General features: G+C 40.4%; 1 protein-coding gene and 2 long non-coding RNA genes across 3 annotated transcripts in view; 2 read left to right on the top strand and 1 right to left on the bottom strand.

Annotated features, from left to right (window-relative positions):
* Positions 1-92: 92 nt before the first annotated feature.
* On the top strand, positions 93-10,512 carry RRAGC (Ras related GTP binding C). Its single transcript, XM_040534726.1, is given in 9 exon segments — positions 93-174; positions 177-373; positions 2,787-2,990; positions 3,674-3,873; positions 4,739-4,853; positions 6,286-6,428; positions 7,310-7,434; positions 7,437-7,457; positions 8,499-10,512. Coding segments are annotated over 9 exon segments (1,230 nt in total). The 5' UTR covers positions 93-101; the 3' UTR covers positions 8,651-10,512.
* LOC121058772 lies at positions 10,031-11,851 on the bottom strand. Its single transcript, XR_005814339.1, has 3 exons — positions 11,766-11,851; positions 11,106-11,233; positions 10,031-10,488 (listed from the first exon to the last, which is right to left on the bottom strand). It is a non-coding gene; the product is annotated as an uncharacterized LOC121058772 (long non-coding RNA).
* Positions 11,852-12,312: 461 nt separating this feature from the next.
* The window catches only part of LOC121058774, a 64,914-nt gene continuing 54,269 nt past the window's right edge, over positions 12,313-22,957 (top strand). The window contains exons 1-3 of the long non-coding RNA XR_005814341.1: positions 12,313-12,392; positions 13,668-13,748; positions 14,404-14,508. This is a non-coding gene — a long non-coding RNA (uncharacterized LOC121058774). The remainder of the gene's footprint in view (positions 12,393-13,667; positions 13,749-14,403; positions 14,509-22,957) is intronic.

Here is a 22,957-nt window from a genome sequence, read left to right as displayed (position 1 = left end):
GGCGGCGCGGAGCTCGCCGCGCAGCCAATGGGCGCGGGGCCGGGCGGCGTTGGGTTGGCGCGGCAGGCGGAGGCCCGGCGGGGCGCAGGGCGGGGGCGGCCATGGCGCTGCAGTTCGGCGGCGCGGGCGCGGCGGGCGCGGCGGAGGAGCCGGCGCTGGTCGGGGGCAGCTTCGGGCGGCGGACGCGTTCCCCAAGGACTTCGGCTACGGGGAGGAAGAGGAGGAGGCGGAGCTGGACGGCGGCCCGGGCTCCGGAGGCCCTGGCGGCGGCGGCGGAGCGGGCGGGCCCGGCGGCGGGGCGGGCGGGGCGGACTCCAAGCCGCGGATCCTGCTGATGGGGCTGCGGCGCAGCGGGAAGTCCTCCATCCAGAAGGTGAGCGCCGCGCCCCGCCGCTCCGCCGGCCCGGCTCCGGTGAGGGCGGGCTGCGGAGCCCCGGGGGAGGCCGCCCGGGCGAGGAGAGGCCGCCCTGGCGAGCTGTCCCCCGGGCGAGCTGGTTCCCCCGGTGGTCGCCCCCGCAGGGCAGCCGGCCCCGGGTCCGCCGCCTTCCCGAGGCGCTGCCGGTGCGCAGCGGGGGCAGCCCCGGCCCCGCCGCCGGTTCCCGCGGGGGCAGAGGCTCCGCTCCCCCCTCCCCCCCCGCGCTGCAGGCCGCGGCGAGGTGCTGGGCGAGGAGGAAGTGGTGCTGGGCGCCGCAGGGAGCCGCCGGTGGTTGGTAGTAAAATAACGCGAACCTGAGCGTGTCGGGTGGCAGAGGAGAAGTGGGGCGGCTGGTCCGTGTTCCGCAGCTCGAGGGTTTTCTTCGCAGTCGCTGCGATGAGGTTCTTCTGCGCGCTGTTCTGGGAAGGGGCTGTGGGTGAAGCACAGGGGTTGCCAACCCGGAGCGTGGGGGTCTCCGGTTTCCCTGTAACGCAAACGTGGAACCCTTCGGGGCTTTCTGTAGAACTACGTAGAGAAGCCTTTTTTGCATGTTGCGCTCTAGGAGGAAGGAATCTGCTGCTTGTAGCTGTGCTGTGCAGGCTGCGTGGTAATCCCCTGGCTGTGCTGCGCCACTGGGTCATGAACTGCAGTCTGGGACTCCTGTCTTCACTGGAGACTTGTTCCTTTCCTTAGGCAGGGTTTACAAATCGTACTGGAGCTGTTAGAAAACATTTACTTTGTGCTCTGAAACACAGCGGCAGATGGGGCTGTCGCTGCCTTTCAGGCTCTCCGCTCACCTGTCAGTACCTAGGCCTGTTGCCGCCCGTGTACGTGCAGATGTGATTGCACTGAAAGGTTTTTTCTGAGTTTCTGGGCATGGGGATGGCAGTCCTCACAGGCTCTTATTGGAGATCTTAGTGTTATCTACAGCTGGAAATTGTGAAACCTGGAAGCTAGAGGGAACCAGTAACCCCAAATTGTGGCTAGATTTGAAGACTTTGCAAGTCACTTCTTAGATGCAGCCTTTCTTTTTCTTCTAAGCAAAGCTGGGAGCGTCAGCTACATGCTGCTTTGGGAAAGGGGATGATGACATTGCTTCTTAGAGACTCACCTGCTTTAAACTTAACTCATTAATTCTGTTTTGCTCCATGTGAGAGATGCTGAGTACCAAAGGAGCGTTGATTTCCAGGATGCTTTAAAACTGTTCTTCAGACCCTGAGGAACGTCTAGTTCTCGCAGTAAGGCTGCTACCTATCTAGAACTGCTCTCACTTCTCCATACCAGTGTCGTGCTGTATAAAACCTCATTCAGGCCCTGGCTTCTTCATACGTTTGCTTTGAGGAAGTGAATTTCTTTCCCCTTATTTTTAAAAATCTGACATACTACCTTGAACCTCACTATGCAGCCATTGGCTGTGCTGGGTGTGGAGCCGTTTGTCTTGCAGTTTGACAGAGATTGTTGCTTCGCTCTTTTTAATGGTTGACTTTTATAACGGTGTGAAACATTTAGAAGAAAATTAAAACATTTCATTTTGCAGTCCGAGCCTTCAACCACCTTAGGGTTTGTAGTAACTTTTGTGACACGCAGTCCAGTTACTTTAGCACAACATTGCTGTTGAAGCTGACTGCTTTTGTTACAGACTGCTTTGCTGTGGGCTTACATGTTTCTGTGTGTTCAGGAAAGGGCTAAAATCCCAGTGGAGCTTTTTGAGTACTAGCAATAACTGTGTCTTTCATCGCTGCATCTAAACTGTTTACCAACTAGCACGATAGTTTTCAGCACTCCTTTTAGGGTACTTGAAGGGAGAGGGTCAGCAAAGATAAATCAGTTGCTAACAGAAGGTGAACTACCTAGCAGTTCAGGCCTCTAAAACAGAGATGTATTTCTGTACATTGTAGCGTAGGAGCAGTCTGATTCTGTTGCACTACAACTGCTTTTAGTCTGGCGTTGAGCGTTTTGTAGAGGAAGTTCTCAGACTGAAAAAGAACAGTTCTTAAAAGCTTGCAGTTGCTTAATTAACATGGTGGCTTTCCACCTGATGCAATGTGGCTAATACAGCAACATTTCAAGATACTATGTTTGACTTGCAAGGAAGAAAGAGTAACTGGGATGTCCCTGTCTTTAGGCAGTATCGTTAGGCTTGTAAAAATATTTAACTGAATTGAGTTGCTTGGCTCTGTCTAACAGCAGGTTATTTGCTTAGCTGATGAACCAAGCTGTCTATTCACCGAAAGGGAAAACTCAAGTCCCTGTAGGAAAAGCCATACACTTTAGAGCGGATAAACCTATTTGTAAGATTCGAGTCTCAGAACTTTTAACAATCTCTTCTACTGAGGCCAAGTCAAGGCTATTATTTGTGTTCTTTTAACAGGTGGTGTTTCACAAAATGTCTCCCAACGAGACCCTGTTCTTGGAAAGCACCAACAAGATCTATAAGGATGATATTTCCAACAGTTCGTTTGTGAATTTCCAGATCTGGGATTTTCCTGGACAGATGGACTTTTTTGATCCAACGTTTGATTATGAGATGATCTTCAGAGGAACAGGTGCTCTAATATATGTTATTGATGCTCAGGTAACTTCTTAACAATTCTTAGTGATTTGTATTTTTCTTTGTGAGAGGAACAATTGGGAATCTAATAATTTGTATTTTTAAATAAGGTTTTGTGAAACATTTCTTACATATGAAAGGCTGTGTTGGCAATCTCACTTTCCGGTGTGTAATTTTTAGTTTTGTGAATTGATTATGTGGAACATACAGCCCCGGTGGAGACGGTGGAAGGGGCAAGTACTCTGAAGTACTTTTCTGCACTTGTGGGAATCTGATGTGCTAAATGGTCTGAATGATCCAATTATTCCCTTCCTCTGCTGTTGAATGCTGTGGAGTTCATTTAATAACAGCATGCTTCTGACCTCAATGTCAAGGTACCGGTACTGTTAGGTATCTGTTAGCTTCTAATGGACTTAAGAATCGCGCCATTGGAGAGTACCTGGTTATTGGGACCGTCTTGGAGATTACTGCTGCATTTTGCTGGAGTTGAAGTGTAACCTGCCTTTTGCTATGAAACCTGGTTTTGTATAATTGCGCCTTTCATAGCTAATGAAACAGAGTCTAAGCCACTTGGATTCCTGAATCTCCAAGGTATTCTCTTCTCCCAAACTTCTGTTTCATCACAGAAGTGAAATGAAGTTCTTGTACTGAAAGGAGTTATTGAAGATAAAGGCTTTTCATTCATTCCTGCCAAAACTTATTTACAGGATGACTATATGGAAGCTTTAACAAGACTCCACATCACAGTTTCAAAAGCCTACAAGGTCAACCCAGAAATGAACTTTGAAGTTTTTATTCATAAAGTTGATGGTTTATCGGATGACCATAAAATAGAAACTCAGCGGGATATTCATCAGAGGGCTAACGATGACCTTACAGATGCTGGGCTTGAAAAACTTCACCTTAGGTGAGTTACAAAATACTGGCATATGTGATTCTGCTGTTGCTGATATGCCTATAGACTATGGGGTTTTAGATGTAATAGTGGATTGGAGCAAGGTCTTGTTAGTTTCTTGAAGTTAAAAAATACGCTGCTGAATTTTTGGCCAAGTCTCAGCTAGCTACCTTACTAAAATAAAGCAGGCTAGCATATCGGTTTCCAATCAACAGACTTATGAATAAGCTTGCTGATAATTCAAGATCCTCTCGCATAGCTTTCATTCAGTGTAACAGGCCAAATTTGTACAAGTGGCCTGGAGAGGCAGGGGAGGGAGGACAGAAGAAGCTGTGTTCTAATACTGTCTAGCACTGCCTTCTCAGTATGACTGGTTTAAAAGCTTGGTCTCTTTCTTGATATTTGGCCTGCTTTTTAAGGAATCTTTTACTGACACCTTTAAAACAAGATACCTTTTTTTTCCTGTTTCTGTTATTTTAATTCTTTACTATTTTGATTCTCATGGAGCCTTTAATTACGGCCAGTCTCTCAGTGTTAGTGTGACGAAGTGGAAGGTCAGGAACAGGACTTGATGAAACCTAGTTAGACATTTAACTCCTTTGCATTGAGTATTGTAGGCTCAACGTGTTGTGAAAGCAAATTCATTTTTTTTCTTTGTTCTCCCATCTCCTGTGGAAGCCTGCATCATGTTTACTCTAGTCTCAGAAATGATGTTCTTGATGGAGCAGCCAAAGATATCTGCGATAAAGCATCCCAGTTTAATTACCAGCCTTGAATGTTAGAAAATAAAGATATAACATTTGTACTATTTGTACTGTGATTCTAATAGACTCATGAATCTGTTCGTTTTTCCTTTTCTCTTCCCTCCTCATCTCAGCTTTTATTTGACCAGTATCTATGACCATTCAATATTTGAAGCCTTCAGTAAAGTGGTTCAGAAGCTCATTCCACAACTGCCAACACTGGAAAATCTACTAAATATCTTTATATCAGTAAGTGTTAATCGAACGGAATTGTAAGTGAAATATGTGGAACATAAAGCAAGTCCTTCTGCTAAGGGATGCTGGCCTTGGGAGATTTGGGTGGCTCTCAGCATCGTTGTACTCATCCTAATTGTCTGCATTAGAATTTCTGTACCAGAGCTAAACTGTACTGGTCTGTACTTCATCCAGGTTTCTCAAAATACTGGTGAAGCGTAACTTGGCTTGTTGTAACTGTTGATAAGGAAGGCTTCTGCCAGCATGATATACCAATTAGTCTGTCAAGGCACTTAGTAGTGTAATGTAGCTCTGCTGGCAAGATGCTTTTTTTCACATGAACTTCGCCTTAAACCAAACTGTCAATTTCATGTGGCCTGCAAGACCTTTGTCCTTATTTTAGTGTTTGTTTTTTACAGAGTTTGTGACATAGAATTTTGTGCTGTATACTTTAAATCAACTGAGATACCAACATATGGACGAGGCTGAAGTAGCCTGTCTTTCATCTAAGTTATGTCTGAGACTGTTGTAGGCATGTGGAGAACATGGAAAATGACAGTTGTGATTGAGAGGAGCTGTGTGGGTCAGATGCATCACTCCATAAACTGTTTGATGCTTGCTTCTGTTGGCAGAGGACTGTAATAACCTGGCCTAGTGGATAATGGGCATGTTCATGCTCATGCTGCTCAGTGCCATGAGAGTACAGTGTGGCCCTGATGTTAAACGGATAGGTTAGATCTTTTCAGCATGCTGCCTTGGGTACTCACACAGGCTAGGAGAAAGCAATAATGAATGTTCCTGGTGCGTAAATAGAACTTAAGCTTTGCCAGAAATCCATGTTGTATATGTGGTTAACTCGCTGAACAGCAGAAGGCTTCGAACTTATGAGCACGTGAACTTTGCTGAAGTGCCCAAAGTTACATATGGGATGGTACAATTGGCTGGGTGCTCTTCCTTCATCATAACTGCCATAATATGATATTCTTCATGGAGTCAAAAGATTAGAAGCTGACTTTATTGGTTCTGCATGTCAGTCTACATGGCAACTACATCACACAGTCACTGAACTGCCAAGATACTACAAGTATGCACTGACACACTTTGCTGCTGTGAAGTAACTCATCTCTGAACCTGGTTTATCAGGTGAATATGCAGCTCTTCTGGTGTTAATAGAACCACAGAAGGTGAAAAATGCTGAATTTGGATTCTGGTAGCATTGTAAAATATAGCTTTAATTACCATCTGGTAAATAATAAACTAAAAAGAATTCTATCCAAGTGCCAAGCTTTACATTTTGTCAACTAGAAGATGATATCGATATCTACGACAGCTACAAGGGTATTGTATTTATAAAACATTTCCTGCTATTAAGAATGTGAAAGTGTATGTGAGATTTTAAAAATGCAGTTATTTTAAAAACTCATCCAAATTCTTTCTCTTTCTGAAGAATTCAGGCATTGAAAAAGCTTTTCTCTTCGATGTAGTCAGCAAAATCTACATCGCAACAGACAGTTCCCCTGTGGACATGCAGTCATATGAGTTGTGCTGTGACATGATTGATGTAGTGATAGATGTTTCCTGTATATATGGGTAAGTGATGAATACTCTTAGGAGAAAAATCCTTAAAAGTTGTAGAATAGGTTGCAAACTATGCAAATGGGTTGGCTTCATCGTCCTGCAAGATGCTATTAGTTGTTCTATAGAGCGTATTGGTTCTGTAAGTAACTAGAATAATATAACGGATGATTTAGCAGCTGGATCAAGTATTTGTAATCGTTTTTGTCCCTCCACTCGTGTCTGTAGAAAGCCATTTGACATTTTGAAAAGGCAAGGGTTCAATATAAAATATGAATACTGCTGTCTTGTTTGGCATGGTATGTTAGTATGCAGATACGTTAGTACCTGCAACAACTGGGGTCGATAGCATACCATAGCTCCGAAGTGTAACTTGAAGTCATGTTGCTATCAGCCTCCTTGCTGTCTCAACGGAGTAGCTTTTGCCAACTTTCAATTTGGCTCCAGTTCCTCAACTTGGCTTTTGCTAACTCTCTTTGAGGGATGCGTGTAGCACTTATTTCTCCTGGTTTGTGACAGAATTATAGTTCAAAACACCTTTTTTTTGAAGTGGCTCTAGAGATGTGGTAATTTATTTTAGAGGTGTGGTTGTAACCTGAAAAATACAGTGCTGCCAACGAATACTGCAGTGTTTAATGGTCTGTCTCCTGATGGGTCAGCACCAGGGCTGCATAACTTTTTGTCTTTTTGCGGAAGTAGCTCTACAATGCTGCTATTGCTTCTACAGTAACCTAAGTAACACTAATAGTTTGTCCTAGTCTTTTCTTAAAAACCCATGCAGTTTTAGCTTAACACCAAAATGTGTCCCCCGTGTCACAGGTATTAAGCATTTGTCATGAAGTTACTTTATGCATGCCTTACTAAATTATGTCTTGGGTTAACTCATTCTTTCTTAGGTTAAAAGAAGATGGTACTGGAAGTGCTTATGATAAGGAGTCAATGGCAATTATCAAGCTCAATAACACAACGGTCTTGTACTTAAAGGAAGTAACAAAGTTTTTGGCATTAGTTTGCATTCTTAGAGAGAAAGTTTTGAGCGCAAAGGTAAGAGCCTTCCCTGTTTGAATGGCTTTTGTCTAATGATTTTTATCAACTATAAAATATTAGTATGGCCTTACAAGTCACCTTAATTTTGTAAAATTAAATTTATTTAATTTCTTCTGGGGGTAATTTTCTCCCTTCATAGAGCTAAAATGGTCTTATTTTTGTTCTTGTGAATCATTGCTTTAATGCTGTCCTCCTGTTGAAATGACTTGTGTAGCTAATGAGGCCTGTGTCATTACCATCTGCTATAGTGCAGTCATTTGAATGGAGTAATACTTATTTGTTTTGCTTGATAGGCTGCTGTGTTGTGATAGCCCTATTCTCTATTTCTTGTGCTACTGCAACCTTTTTAACATAGGACTGAAGAAATCAGCAGTGGTAGGCTAGTACAGTGCGTGGTAAGAACTTAGAGCAAAGGGTTTAATGTGTTGCAAGTTTAACCAACTATACAGTTGCTTGGACCTGCAGCAGACAATTGGTATGAGTGGTCTTGCATATTATGGGGTAGAAATGAAAGCATAAAACCTAATTTCAAAGTACTTGACTTAACTAGTGATGGTGTTTACCTTAGCATTTACAGACTGTTCAAAATAAGAAAAGCAGATTTGTTTTAATAACTGTACTGTATTTAGAATCTTTTAGGTTGGAAAAGACCTCTAAGATCCTCTAGTACAACCTTTAACTTTTAACCTAGTACTGACTCAAGTTTTACTTGATCTCAAAAGTTTTACCACAGTTAGGATATGCATCGATGACACCATGAAAGTGCAAGATAATGTTGAATGTTATCTGCTCTTTAATTATGAATTATACACCTTGTGTTCCAAATGAGTACCTTGTTTCTAAAAAGAGACAGTCTAAACAAATACTGGCACTAGAGTAAAAAATTAACTGTTAAATCTTCTGAATCCATATTCATACTGAATCAAGTAACAAAATAGCTGTGTATTAAATGAAACTTACTGATTTTGAAGGTCTGACTACACACACGTGGCAAGCTGAGCACAGTTTTTCCTCTCCCCTGCCTCTCCTTCTTGACAGGTCTGATAGACTACAATTTCCATTGCTTCCGCAAAGCCATTCATGAGGTCTTTGAAGTAGGTGTTGCCTCCCACAGAATCTGCAACCATCAAGCAAGCACCTCGAATATGAAAGCAGTGACTCACAATGGCACACCTAGGAATGCAGTCTAGAGGGAAACTAGACATTGGATAGACTTGTCAGCTCTTCAGTCCAAAGATTTGTGGAACAAGAGAAGAGTAGTCTGAAAGCCTGAAGTATGTTTCACAGGAGAAGAGCGGCGCTAACAGTGGCACAGCAGCTTGTAACTCATGTCCGACAACTGAAACTACTGTAAAAATACTTTGAGGCCAGTGGAGTTAGAAATGTCAGTTTGAAACCACCTTTATTGCAAGTGCAGTGGTATTTCAGTTTGGAGTCCTGTTTTAACAGTCTGTCTATGACTGATTGCCCGGTCAAAACTTAAAAATGAGAGAGTTGAGTTTAATGTGAAACACCGAATAGTCGCTTGCTCAACGTTTTTTTTAAATTATTCTGTAGAATGTCCAGTTTTGCTTAAGTTTAACCTCTTATCACGCAAAACATTGGTGGTGTTAATACTTAAGCTCGTGAAAGTCACGCTTACTGTTTTGTGAGGCTGGTCTCACAAATCATTCCATAAAGTTCTTGCTTTCCCCAGTTTGCTCAGAGTATCCTTGTGAATTCTGTACTTGTTAAGTGGACACAAGGTAGAGCTCTGTTCTAGTGACTTGATGTTTGCTTGGAGAACTGAGCTGGAGTTTTGTTTTGAGAGATCATGATACTTTGCTTTCAGACAACACTTCTTGTTATGCCCGCTTTGATGGAAGGGAAGTGTTAAAAAACCAGGAATAAACTACCTGCTCTTTTTTGCTAAAACATGGATGTCATAAATCTATGTGATTAATCCTATTCACAAAACAATTGCATGGCTAACTAAACTGAAATGTCTGCCATCTGTTGGAATATAGCAACCAGTTTCAGCCATTTCCAAATGAAGAAACGACCATATTACTGGCTTGTGATGGTAGATCTCTCCTTACCCTCTGACTGATAATCAAGACAATTTTAGGAAACTACCTGAAGGTGTTATCCTTGAATAGTAATTAAATATTGGAGTGCCACAACCTAATAATAATATTGGACATTTGAAGTGTGTTGATTCTGTATTGTGGCAAACAGCTTCTTGTTTGTTGCCATGCAATCTGAATAGAATTGCGTGTATTCTGATTTTGTGAATGCTGGCCGTCATATTATGGGAAGTGTATCTGAATAGTTTTCATCTAATTTATTGGTAATATTGCTGCAGATGTCATATTGTACATCAGCCTTGTTATGCAGTAAGCTCAGCTATTGGCCCATAAAGATCTTGCCACTCTTTGCCTATCCCTATGTGTGTATAGGTGTTCCGAAGCCACTGGACCAATTGACTATACAAGTGCCACTATAGAGGTTTCTACAAGAAGGTCTGTAACTGTAAACGATTTCTGTGACTGATGTATTTATGTGGTCAGACATAACCACAAGATTGCTTATGTGCTTATAGAATTGATTTTTATTGAACTATGTAAAAATTAACATTCATGCATTTACATTAGGGTGTATGCACATACTATGTAAATGTTTTTCCTTTGATTTAAAGCTGTTTTATGATACTCTATACATAAAGGATCTGCTCCAAAAGTTACTCAAGTCAGTAGGAGACTTGGGAATTCAAATGCTTAATTCCGGTCTCTGTTGGCAGTTGTCATTCTGAACCTAGGCTTAGCCCCTTTCTGGTAATGGAACTGCGGGGTTGTTTTTTTAAGGATGTGCTGTGGGCTTGTAAGATTGGGTTTTTGTGGCTTGCAAGCTCTATGACAGTGTTCAGGTACTCAAGGTGAGAGGAGAATAGGCAATATCACAGGAAGTAACAAGTCATTCCCATTTTGTAGTGAGTTTTCCATGTTCAGAGTATGTGTTCCTCTCTGTCTTCATTCTACATGATTCTGTGCTAATAAAATGAAAAAAGATCAAACCATGGCACTATTGTTTCTGTTGGAGGGTAAGACACTTCAACAAAAGTCTAATAAAATGGGCCTATATGATTAAGCAAATAATGCCATGTTATCTTCATTATTATTTTTTTGAATATTATCTTCCCACGTGAGACTTTAAAAATTCTAGTCAGCCTTGGCTTTCCTCTCAATTTAAAGCTGACTCTTTATTGAATACTCAATATTTGGAAGATAACTCTAGACTTTAAAGGCATGTAAGTGATAAAGAGACTTGTTCTCTTATTTGATTAATGATGAGCCTTAGGCTGCATTATGAAATTCTGCTTTCTAGTGTGCATTTTTTGTTGTTTTTCGGTTTTCTTTTGCTTTTGTGTGTGACTATTTTTGGCCTTAATTATCTTATTCTTGAATGATTGCATTTACTAAAAGTTAATGGTAGCTTCTCAGAACATCAATATACTTGCATGATTACTGAACATTATTAGCTTTAGAAGTTAAATTTATCTCTGTTAAGGAGCAAGATCCTTAAATTACTGAAACTAGTCTTAGTTTTCTTTCTAACACATTAATCAATTTAAGTCAAAAGCTGCTATGCAAATAGAGTGTACCTTACCCTGTTGCTGCTCTAGCAAGGCGGTTCTCAGATTTTGCTGAGATCTTTGTGGTCACGGAGGGGAAGGACAGGAGTTTTGTCTTTTCTTCCTCCTGCAGAGACCTGTGTCTACTTCCTTTGCTGACCAGCTGTAGGCGGAGATACTATTAGAGAAAAGGGAAGGTAATATGACAGTCTGTCCAATAATGGAGGTCTGAAATTGTAAAGGAGGTCATTGAGTAGTGCTTCACTTAAAAAAAAAAAAATCTCTGAATCTACACTCTTTTTTTACAAAGACCTGAGGATGTGTACTGCTAAGGAGAAAAAAAAAAGGGGGGGGGGGTTAGAAGGGGACCAGCCTGCTTGAAGGAAAAAATATGCTTTCTGTTGAAGAGTAGGGCAGTCTCTGTGAGCTGCCCTCAAAACTCTGAGGAACCTGGTGCTGGCCAGGTGCTCATCACAGGCTGGATTTCCACTCGACAATCACAGTAACTGTAGCACAGGAAAGGGATGGAGGGCAAGGCCAATCCCGGGCAGAGGTTCAGAACTTCAACTCGTCTCTAGCTGCTGTCTTTAAGACCCAAGTCCTCCCTCACTCGGCTGGAGAATGAGTGCCCTTTCCCTCAGCCCTTCCCGCCCCCCCGGCGACTGAGGTGCGGCCGGGACTGGCCGCCGCCTCACCCCCGCTGAGGCGAGAAGGCGCCCGGGCGCTCCGGTGCTCGTGTCCTCGCTCGTGGCTTCCCCACCAGCTGGGACCCGAGGTGCTGAGCAGCAATGGGCCCGGCCTTCTCCTGCGGTGACCGCCCCGGTCAGCAGGGGTAAGTGGTGCGAAAGTCCCTGGCGCAGGGGGGCGGCGGGAGCGGCCATTTTGTCGCTCGCTCCCCTCATCGCCCGCGGCGGGCGGGGCGGGGAACTTGTGGCGCCCCTCGCCTGAGGAGAAGTTGTGCCTGGCAGCCCTCAGCCGCTGTGTGTCGACGCCTGGTGGATGTGCACTGACCTGCTGAAGACTCAGAACCTCTCGTCTGGGCCTCGCTGTGGGGGACGTGATGGGCTTTGGGAGCTGTTCCTCAATCTGAGTACGTACTGCCTGGCACCTGTGTGTCTACGGGCTTTTCTCGTTTATAGAAGACTTTGAGTTCCCTTTAGTGCTGAACAGCTCTGTTTAGCTTTGAGTATCTACTCGCAGTAGATGGCACCCTTGTAACATGTCTACAAGAAGTTTTTCAGAAATGTTGCCTAAAGCCATCTTCACTTGCCGTCTGAAGCACGCCTTCAAGGGACGAGCAGATGTTCAGTCACCACTGCACGGTAAGACACGTTCTGAGGTATTTAGAGGTTTCCTTGAAGACTAAGTTAACCTTTAAATAAGAGCAGCTGAGGAAAACTGGGTTTTCCTCAAAACTGAGAAAAGTGTTCTGTAGGAAGTGGTTTTGATAGTCTGTTTTTTCAATGCTGGAGTGTTCTTTGGCTCAATATTTGGTAAAAAAAAAAAAAAAAAATCTTTTATTGTTTAGATACTTATTTTGTTTGGCTTTTGTCCTTCTGTCAGTTAATTTAAGGACAGAGTAAATGTTTTTTGCCCCAAAACAATCACGTTAGGATATTTTCCTTTTGTTATAACAGAAAGTGTATTTTCCATGCTTTAGAACTATTATCATGTTTCCTTATTTTCAGCATGTCTTTTCACCTCATTTTTCTGGTCTTAATTTCTGAACAGCTATCTGCTAAGCACGAACAGGAAAGAACTACTGTTTTTCTCATTTTTTATTAATGGTCAATTAACCCTGGCTCATTTTCTGGGTATGCTTTGGAAGACATGTAAAGGTGGTGCTAGTGGGCATCTGTTGTCTGCAGGTGCACAACTTCATTAAGGGCACATGTTAAAATAGTGGATCTTGTAAAAATAGAAGGGAGAGCTGTATTACAGAAGAGTCTTGGCATGATTTTATTCATTGGTTCTTAACAATTTTAGTCAGGCAAGTACTAATTGCGTATTATTCTCCATTGAGTCTAGGGGGAATCCCAAAAACGTGTTCATGTGGGGGCTGTGATGACAAATTTGGTTTGAGTAAAAGTAGACTCCTTAAAAAATTAATAATAATAATAAAAAAAATTAACCCCCCCCAACATCCTAGTTCTGTCTTGTAGGTGAAAACACTGCACATCACAGGTACAAATCATGCCAAGCAGCCAGTTGTTACTTCCTTGTCCCTGATGTAGGCTTCAATTCGACAGCTAGTGTATGTACCTGTACCTTGTTACCTGCCTCTCACTTGAGGGAAATGCTTGGCACAACTTCCAGTGTGAGCTTGTGGTCTTCCTACTGACACAGCTTAGGCAGGTTTTGTTTCCTTTTGCTCTTTTCAGAGATTACTGTCTTCAGAACAGTGTTGCAGCTTGGATTGTAATAGCACCTAGCGCATGTAAATAGATTCTTTAATATCTTTTCTGTTGTCATTTTTATTACTGACGTTTTTACAGCATAAACACAGAAGTCTGTAGAAATACAGTTCCAGCTAGTATTAATAAATCAGTCCAAGCTAAGCCAAACCAATCTATAACGGTTTATTTTTTTTTTTCCAGTTACAGAGAACACAGGTTCAGGGCTCACGAAGCCTCCCTAAAGACTGGTTTGCTGCTTTCTCAGTTTTACTGATGGCAAAGGTAGGATGGTGGGTCATGTCCTCAGGATTACTGAGGCTGCAGTCAGTGAGTAGTACTGGGTATTTAATTGTTATAAAATGAGGCTTCCTAATTAGCTTTTATGAACTACTAATTTGTCTTTGGTAGCAGGGAATAAGACCATATTGCTGGCCTCATGGATGTGATGGAGGATGAAAGATTGTTCTGGCTGTCCATTTCTGTCCTTTATGTATGTTTTATATTAGAGTATTCTGGTTTCCCTGTCTGCTTTTCTTACCTGAGGTAATGCCACTTTTTTCAGCAATCAACTAGGTAAATAAGAACTAATTATTCTGGTTTACCTTTCAGATACCTGGTGAGGCAAGTGAAGAAAAGCAGTCAGGGACCATTCAGAAGGAAAAGAACCAATTAAAATCAACCTGTGTTTAAGCAGGAGATAAGAAAAATGCTGGAGGTTACAACTGAGGCATTTGAAGAGTAGAGCATTTGTAAGGCCCCCACTAAAGAATCTGAATTGTTCCTTTTGCGGAGATTTTCTTGTCAAGGCAAAATAGACAGTATTCCAAAATGCAGAAAAAAGCTCAGCTTCAGGAGAGAAACAGAGAAACTTTTTTTTTTTAAACTAGACCTAGAATTAATGCAGCCTTTCTAATAGAGTTTTCATATTTACTTCTAGCAACTACAAATATCTAAAGGTAACCAGTTAACCACTCTTTGCCTTCATAATGGGATCATCTGGAGATGAGTTACCTCCTTCTCTGAAGTATGTTGCAATCCGAAGGTAGGATCTTCTTCATTTAAAACATGGAATATGTGTAGCCGTCGATTCTTTCATATTTTTCTTTCTTACCTTCACAGGAGAAGCTGTTCTAGGCTGTCCACATCTTGCTTCTGATTTTTTTTTTCCAGGATGGAGTGCGTGTTGTGTTGTTGTGTTGTTCCCCTCTTTTTCCCTTCAATGTCTTTCATTCTGCTAACCACTTATTCTTTATCTGAAATCAATAAGGAGAAAGAAAAGAAGAAACATCTCCATTAATAAGCCTGTATAATTGTACATGTTTTTGAGAGACTGGTAATTTTGGTTATCATTGAAAGCAAGGAGGAAAAAAATCTTGCTTCTCAACAGACACATTCACTCTTCAAAAATTCTGTGAGCTTCTTAAACCATGTGTCGCACTTCCAATCCGCAGTGTGTCAGGGCTAACTTTTGTTGTGTGTCATGTACCTGTTAACTGGAACTCACTGGGATAAAAACATGCTCCCAAGCTGATAGTACACATTGTTCATAGCCATCTTCTGAGCTGCTGCAGTCACTGGTCAGGTTTTGAAATACCATTTGAAGATCAGCCAGGTGCTAGGCAAGACATTTTTAACCTGGAAAGTGATCTGATGTGCAGTTGCCATCTTTTTTTTTTTTTTTTTTGATGTGGTATTTGGTACAAATATTGATGTTAATGTCTTACGGAAAATGGCACTGTGTAGAGTAGTGGTTCTATTACAACTTTGAACTAAGGAGTGATGAACAGAAGTGTCACCTTTGTGCAGGATTACCTAAATGTTAGACAATTATCTTGAGAGCGTAATGGTCTGAGCTTTTAATTTACATTGATGGTACATGATTTTTTTTAAATACTGTTCAAAGACTGTTAAGAGATTTAAAAAAAAACCAGAAGAATACCTAAAACAGTCCTCTTTAAATATATATTTTTTCTGAACTAAAAATAATAATGGGCAACCTCTCTTTCTCTTGTCATCCCAAGTACAAGGTATACCCTTCATCAGACTGTCTGCTGAAGGCATGACTCTGTAGCAACCTTTCACTTTCTGAGAGATAAAACCCCTAACTTTATGGTTCCTGAGGGAATTTAGCTTCTTCCTATTAAAAATGAATAAAATTCAAAGCTTTCATCATAATGGGGTTAGGAAGGAGGTGTTCCGCTTTTTATAGCTATACCAATGATTGAAAAGCGAGTTGAAACCATCACAAAATTAGGGAAGAGGTCATCATTAGAAGGCAAGTGAAAAGAAGATTTTGTAAAAGCACTTTTGGATTTAATTCAAAGATTATTTCTTGCTGGTGTCAGTAAGCAGGCCATCCCATTTCATGTCAGAAATGAAACAAAGGGGTGGTGTGAAATCTCCAGAAATGTAGGGGAAGAGATACTTCAGCAAGAACAAGCCCTCTGCAGATGTTTCCAGGATCAGTATGCAGTATGATTATTACCTCTCCCTCTGCCCAGTTCCTAAATGACAACTCAGTACCTTTATTCCATATTGTGGAAATGGCAAGAGGAGTGAGAGAATTTTGTATACATTGGTCCCTGTGCACTGAAAAATACAGCAGGTACCTGCAATAGGCTTAAAAGACAGCCTGCAGTAGTCACAGCGGACATGCAGTGTTCTGAACAATTAGATCTCTGGTAGCATAGAAAATGAGACCAAAAAAAAGGGAAGGGAGGGACTGGTCTGGAGAGAGCCAAGAGCAGTGCTGATTATTTCACCACACACCTTTCTCCACCCTGATCTCTAGATCCAAATCAGAACTCTGGAAAGATTTTTCTCTACTTTTTTTCAAATAATAATTCTGTTTTTCTATGCATTTTTTCATTTGTAATACCTGTTCCAGATTAGCTGTGCTAACAGAACTGCATTAAACTTTACCAGTGTCAGGAATTGATCTGAGCAAACAGTAAGAATTACCCGGAATCCTTTCACAGGGGACTGTAATCTCCGAATATATCTATTTCTCTAATATACCAAAAAACCCACCAAAAACCCTACTTCTACTTCAACTTGGAACTCCCCACTCCTATGACTTACTGTGATAGTTTGTACAATTTGTCAGTAATGCTTAAAGCATTATGGCCATAAATGCTTTTTTGTGATCGTGGAGCAAGAAAGCTCACTGCTGGTTTAGCTGCTGCTTTGTGTTGCATTCTGCTCTGCGCCAGAGCCAGTACTGAAGAAGGAAATGCTGAATACCGTAATGGAGTTAAGGAGCTAGGTAGCAGTGACATCTTCGTCCCTAATTACATATCTGTGATACTGATTTTTTAGAATTGTGTTGCATAGTAGCAAACAGTCTGCTTTTATAAAAATCTGTGCTTTCTGTAGAAATTGTCATCCTAAAGGAGAAAATTGTCACTTTTTGGTTTCTGGATTATTCTGGAAGTCAGGGTGAAATACCAAGTAAAAATGAACTACCTGGCGTTTGCAGTGAATTGATTGTTCGGTGTTCCCTTGTGATTTAAGGATCTGCCTTTTTTGCCCTCTAGATGGCTGTCTTGTTCTCTTACAAAGAACGCGTTACCCAAAGAGTCTAGCAGAGCTGTAAGAGAAAGTTTTTAAATCGTCACAGTTTTTAAATGTTTACATATTCGCAACGTGTTTATGAGCAAAAATGTCGGGTAGGGAGGACTATATGACTGAAAACCTGCTGTGAACAAGTGTGAGGTGATGTCTTCTGCTGCTGTGCTCGAGGAGAATAAGTACTAACTTGTCGGGAAGCACTGAAAATATTGTCTAGTACATTTTTCATGAAATCAAAAAACTGGTAATTTATCGTGGGAAGAAAAATTCCCTTGTGGCCACAGCAGTAGTAGTATTTTTCCCTCTACTTAATTGTATAAGAATTTTGCTTAGTTTAAAAACCTCTTGAAAAACCTTTTGACTGTAGCCAGAAGTGGGTGTGGGCTAAAGATACTGAGGGAGTGTTCTTGCAGCATTTGTAATTTATCACAACTGTCTTATTTTTTTTTCTTTTCAAAAGTCTTCTGGCTTCACTTGAAAACTTCTATTTAGATGAAGTAAGTCTTCAGAAGAAACATGTGTAGAGGATTATCTTTAAGTGGACTGTTGTGAATTAATTCACAAAGATGAATAACTCTTTCAGACACTTTATATGAGGAGAGTCACAATGCAAAAATCTGCTTATTTTATGAGCATTGATGTTTAAAAAAATACCCCCCCCCAATAAAAAACTAATCATATGTTCATTTTGGCTATTTTAATCATTTTTACAACATAAGAGTTTCCTGAATATTAATGACTGCTCATGACACTTTGTTTTAGGAGGACAGTATTTGTAGTTAAGTGCTATGCCACAGCTAGTGCTCTGATTTATTACATAATTCTTTAATTTATTTAATTTGGTAAAAAATGTGATTTTTTTTGGTATTTGCATTTTGAAGCATGCGTAGGGTTGCTCTTACAGTTATATGTGATGCTTATGGCTGAGATTCTAAACAGTGACTCCCTGAATCCAACTTTGTGGGATGTGTAAAATGGCTGACCTTGTGCGTTCTTATTCCGGTGCATTTTTGAATACCCAAATCGTTACTAACAAGTCCGGCTTTTAACCAGATTTGTCACTACAACTTCTTGTAATTCATACACTTGATACTAAATAATTGCTTAAGAAAACCAAATCTTAAGAAATCATCAATCAGCAGTGTAGAGTAAAAACTTTCTGAGGCTTTCAGTTTATACGTAGGAAAACTAAAAGTTTTTTTCTTTGTTTACTTCATTTGTATGGTGAGATAAAACTGCTTAGCACTGGAAAGAGCAAGTCAAGTGTTTGTTGATCAGCTGGCACTTATTTTTATTCACAAGTAAATCCACGTAGAACATGACCTTGGTATTTGATCTATTTAAGTACAGAGAGGTAGAAGGATCTACTCTACTGTTTTCTGAATTGTGATTAAGCAGTTTCATTTTTGCAGTGTTCCCTTTGTTTCATTATATCATTCATTATATCATTTTTTCCCTTTCTGAATTACTGAAACCAGTGTTTTCTCATTAAGTGGCATACTGAACAAGCAGTGCCCTCCTTTTGACTGCAGCACCGATCTTACGGTGTTTAGAAACAACTGTGTAGTTAATTGCTTTTAAAGACAGTCGTTAAGAGATGATGACTTATATGATTTAGCATTGATTAAAATAATTGCTTTCTGGAAAAGAATCTCTTGTCTAATAAGTTGATGCTTCTGAAGGGCAAATGTTAAGATTATTAAGCATCCTTCTGTCATGAAGAAAGGTGCTGGTTTCCATAAGTGATGGTAATTAACACATTGGGATAGTAACTTTGGTTAGGAGGTGACTAGCTTAATCTGCTTCTACTGCTTACAGCAGGTCATAATGTTATAGATAAGCAGTTATGCTTACTCCATGATTAAGGATGAATCATGTTTGAAAATCATGATGTAAAGCATTCAGTGATCTTATCAGTCATTCATAATAACTCCCATGTCATGCAGACTTTTTATGGAAAAGAGCAAAGTAATTGGTATCCGTCACATGCACTTGTGTTAAGATCACAATTTCCATGACAGTACTGCGCTTTAATAGAGTCTGTCAACTTAGCTTAGACTGTAATGGCTCATAGCACATCAGTCTTAAAGAATACATGAATTTATTATTGAATAAGTTAACTACAATTTTACAGAGAATTGTGCTGCAGAACTCTCCTAGGGTCAAAAGTTAAATATAAGAGAAATCCAGTGCAATTAGGCCGCACAGCTTCTCAAATAGTAGGATGAGGATAAATGGTCAGTTCACTTAATGAAAAACAAACAGACAAAAACACTAAAAACACCCCCCCACCCACCTTCTGGTGTTAAGAATGTAGACAAGAAGTTTACATTTCACTTTATTGCGTTATGTGCATTTATTTAAATTAGGCAGTCTTGAAATTCTATGTATTTCCAGCTAAGTAGATGGCTTGGCAACATTTTTCAAAAGCTTTGAAGCCTGAAGTTGTTTGGACTTTCAGAATTGCATGGTGCTAGGCCATCTGAACTGTTTGTTATAAAAAGTCAGAAAAATTGAGGAATGATAGAAGGATTAGGGTTTATTGATGCAACATCCTTCTTTGTATGAGAAGGATACGTCATCAGAAGTAGTGACTGTGAAAGCGGTCATGTTTGAAGAGAGGAGGAATTTATTGATTACTTTAGGAGTAATTTATTTTTACAGTGAAATTATCAGAAGTAAAAAATGGAAAATTTGTTGAGGGGGGAGTTTTCTTGTTTGGAAGATGTTTTTTCAAGTCAACAGAAAGGTGATTTTCACTTGAATGTCTGTGTTAGAGTCTTTCAGTCAAAAGTTGATTAATTTTTTTCTTGTATTGCATTCTATTTTCCTTATAGTGTCTTTTTTAATAATACTTGTTGAAAATGTCAGTGCCAAATACAAGCATATCCTTTTCTCAGACTTAATTGAAAATATTATAAAGACAAGGTGAATTCAAACAAAGCTCTGAATTTTATGGTCCAGCTTTGGACCTTGCAGACCAACATGCTCTCACAGATGTGGGGTGGAAAGCTTATCAAGTGAATCGTGTTTTCTTTATTTCTTCTTTTTAATACTATGTGCATAATGTGAGATATACTGAAAATCTCTTAACACCAGTCTAGGATAGACACACAGGTGAGCATTGATTGACTTTTTCACAGGCTCAGAAATTGTGAATGTCCTTGTTGTTTCAAATTTTTCTCCCCTCACGCATTTAATTTTGTTTTCTTACGTTTTCTGTCTGTGAAGCTTGCTCCCTTCAGCCTGCTGCCATATGCTGCTAGTGTGAAATGATGTTTGCCATCTAAGTGAAGAAAAAAGGGAAGTACCATGGGTACAGGTTATCTACGGTTTAATGGCTTGTGTGACTGCAGTTTATGTGAATACACCCGAGCAATCTTCAGTTCACTTGGATGCTGCTGACATTGTGACAGCAGAATGGAGTTGTGGTACATGCTAGAGAACTGGAGAAATATTCAGGTGTTCGGAACATGCTAAGATCCATATGAACTAGGCAGTTAAGTCAGCTTAAGTAAGCTTGATTGATTTGAAGGTAGCTATATCCCAAGGAAAGAGGCATGATTGGAACACTTGAGGTTTCCAATCATGTAAAATTATAGTAGATATAAGGTTGTGCTGTCATATTCAGTGTTTCCATAGTGCTGTTCTTCTCCGATTACATAAAAATACTGCTCTTTTAAGATCACTGCTTTTTTATTCTTATCATCTTTTTTATTTTTAACTCTTTCCTTTCTCATTTCTTACTCTTTCCAATAGCAGTGCTGATAGGGTCTGCGTAAGAAACTATGCAAGTTCTAATGTGCGCCCTCCTTTATTTTTTTTCTGCTAAGCCTGCAAGCCAACAAAAATGTGAACCGAAGACTTGTATCATTTGCCATTCTTGTAAGGGAGTTAAGTATTTTTTTGAGAATGATCAAAGGAAGATACTGTATATTATTCTACTTGTACAGTGCTGCAAACTTCGCTTTCACATTTTTTATAAAGTTAAAGCTGGAGGTGAATTAGCAGACTTTCTCTTGCTTTATTTAATTATTTCCAGATTAGTGGCAGGTATACTTTGCAAGGATGCAGCCGTCTCTGTAATGGATCAGAGCAGATGTGCCTTTATGGGGTCTTCGCAGTCAGCCAGTTTGAGTTTCAGGTTTATTCCTGTACAGAACCTACTGTGTGTAATTCATTTTATAAAATTTGTCACAAAATTTCCTATCTTTTACTCACACTCGAGTGTTTTTTTTTTTAGTATCTGCTATTGTATTAATAAGGTATATAAGTAACTAGCTCTGTAGAGGATTGTTTGTCTAGTTTTACACATACAGATGGATAATCTCTAAACAGCTTCAACTTTTCCTGACATAATCCTGACATCATCACACTAACCATCTTCCATCTGCTCAGGAATCACTTCTGTGTTTCTCTGTATCTTTTGGAGATTCAGCTTAGGAGAACTGTATGTGCGTATTCTAAATCTTTTGTTTTTATTATCATGTATCATGTTTTTTCTCCAGAAAAATAATAATAAAGTTTACTAGCAAAAGATTTGTAGCTACACAAAGGATGAACGAGAAAGAGTAGTAGTAGTAACACGTACATGACATTGCATGTTATCTGCATATGTCTCAAGACGCTGGGGCATTCTGTTGGAGTGGCATAACAGCATGAAAAAATGCAAGTCTGGCAGCAAGTTTGTTCAGTATGTTTGTGAATTGGGTGCTGCTGGGTGATTAGTAGCTGGCAAATTAGTACTGCTCTGTGTGCATGTTTAAGATGTAACTGATGCGACTGCTTCTTGGTTTCAGTAACATTCATCACCTTCCCAGAACTGGCCTTCCAGTGGTGCATGAGAATATAGATAGGAGGGATAAAAAAATCTTAGCTGGGTAGGATGGAACTTAATAAGTGAGTCACCATTTTTGTTCTTCTTTTTCTTCTTATTAATTCTGTGTAGGATCATAAATGAAAAAGAAATGTGTAAGGTATTTTCCCCTGCAACCTCTGTTGGTTGGAATGCAGATGACTATGGCTCTTTATTAGGATTTGATATAAGACTGTATCTTACCATATCTGATTCTTCTACATAATACTCTGCCTTATCATAAATTTTATGACTACCTCATACCATAAGGTTATTAAATGTGAGCATATGGCTTCTGCCCTGGTGGCAGCACTAAGCACTCTGACTGAAACGCACCAAGCATTTGGAGGAAGGAAAAGGAATACAAAAGAACATATAAAAAAAAAAAAAAAAGGGAAAGAAAAAACCTATAAAATGATAATGAGGGAGCATGCAGTCCCTCTCAGCAAGCAGCTCACCAGAGCAGAAGTGTGGCCTCAGTCACGGCACTGTGACTCATTATTAGAATCCTTTGCCTAAAGGCTTGGAGCAGTGATGCAGTAGAACTTCACGCTGAGAAGCTGATAGCTCGTTGGAGTGACTGTGAGACTAATCAGGCAGCCACGGCTGCTGAAGGCTCGCGCTTGTTTCATGACAGACGTATTCAGAGTCAAACATTAAGACTATCAGGTTTGGTGCATTTCCGTGAGGGCACAAAACATTCCAGCTTATTCGGTATGAAATGTTGTTGTTATGATAATAAAAATTATCATCATTATTACCAGCCTCATTTCTCAGGGGAATAAGAAAATGTCCTTATGGAACTGCTGTGACTCTGACATCTTGTTTTGTAAATATTTCTCTGATTTGGACAGGGCAGGATGTTCCTTTTTTAGGAGAATGTTTTCCTATTAGCCTAGGAAAGACATTACTAGAAAGGCTATTCTTCTAGTGCTGCTCTCCATCATTAGAGTGACAGCACAGGAATTATTATGTTAGCCTGTTACTAAAAATTTGGTACCTTTTGCTCATTTTCTATTCCTGATCGGTTCAGCATCTTTGCTTAATGTAACTGCCTCATAACTCC

The sequence above is a fragment of the Cygnus olor genome, chromosome 23, assembly GCF_009769625.2.
Source record: "Cygnus olor isolate bCygOlo1 chromosome 23, bCygOlo1.pri.v2, whole genome shotgun sequence".
In the NCBI taxonomy this organism is placed as follows: domain Eukaryota; kingdom Metazoa; phylum Chordata; class Aves; order Anseriformes; family Anatidae; genus Cygnus; species Cygnus olor.
The sequence above is the reverse complement of the archived record's forward strand: the minus strand, read 5'-3'. Positions and strand labels throughout refer to the sequence as shown.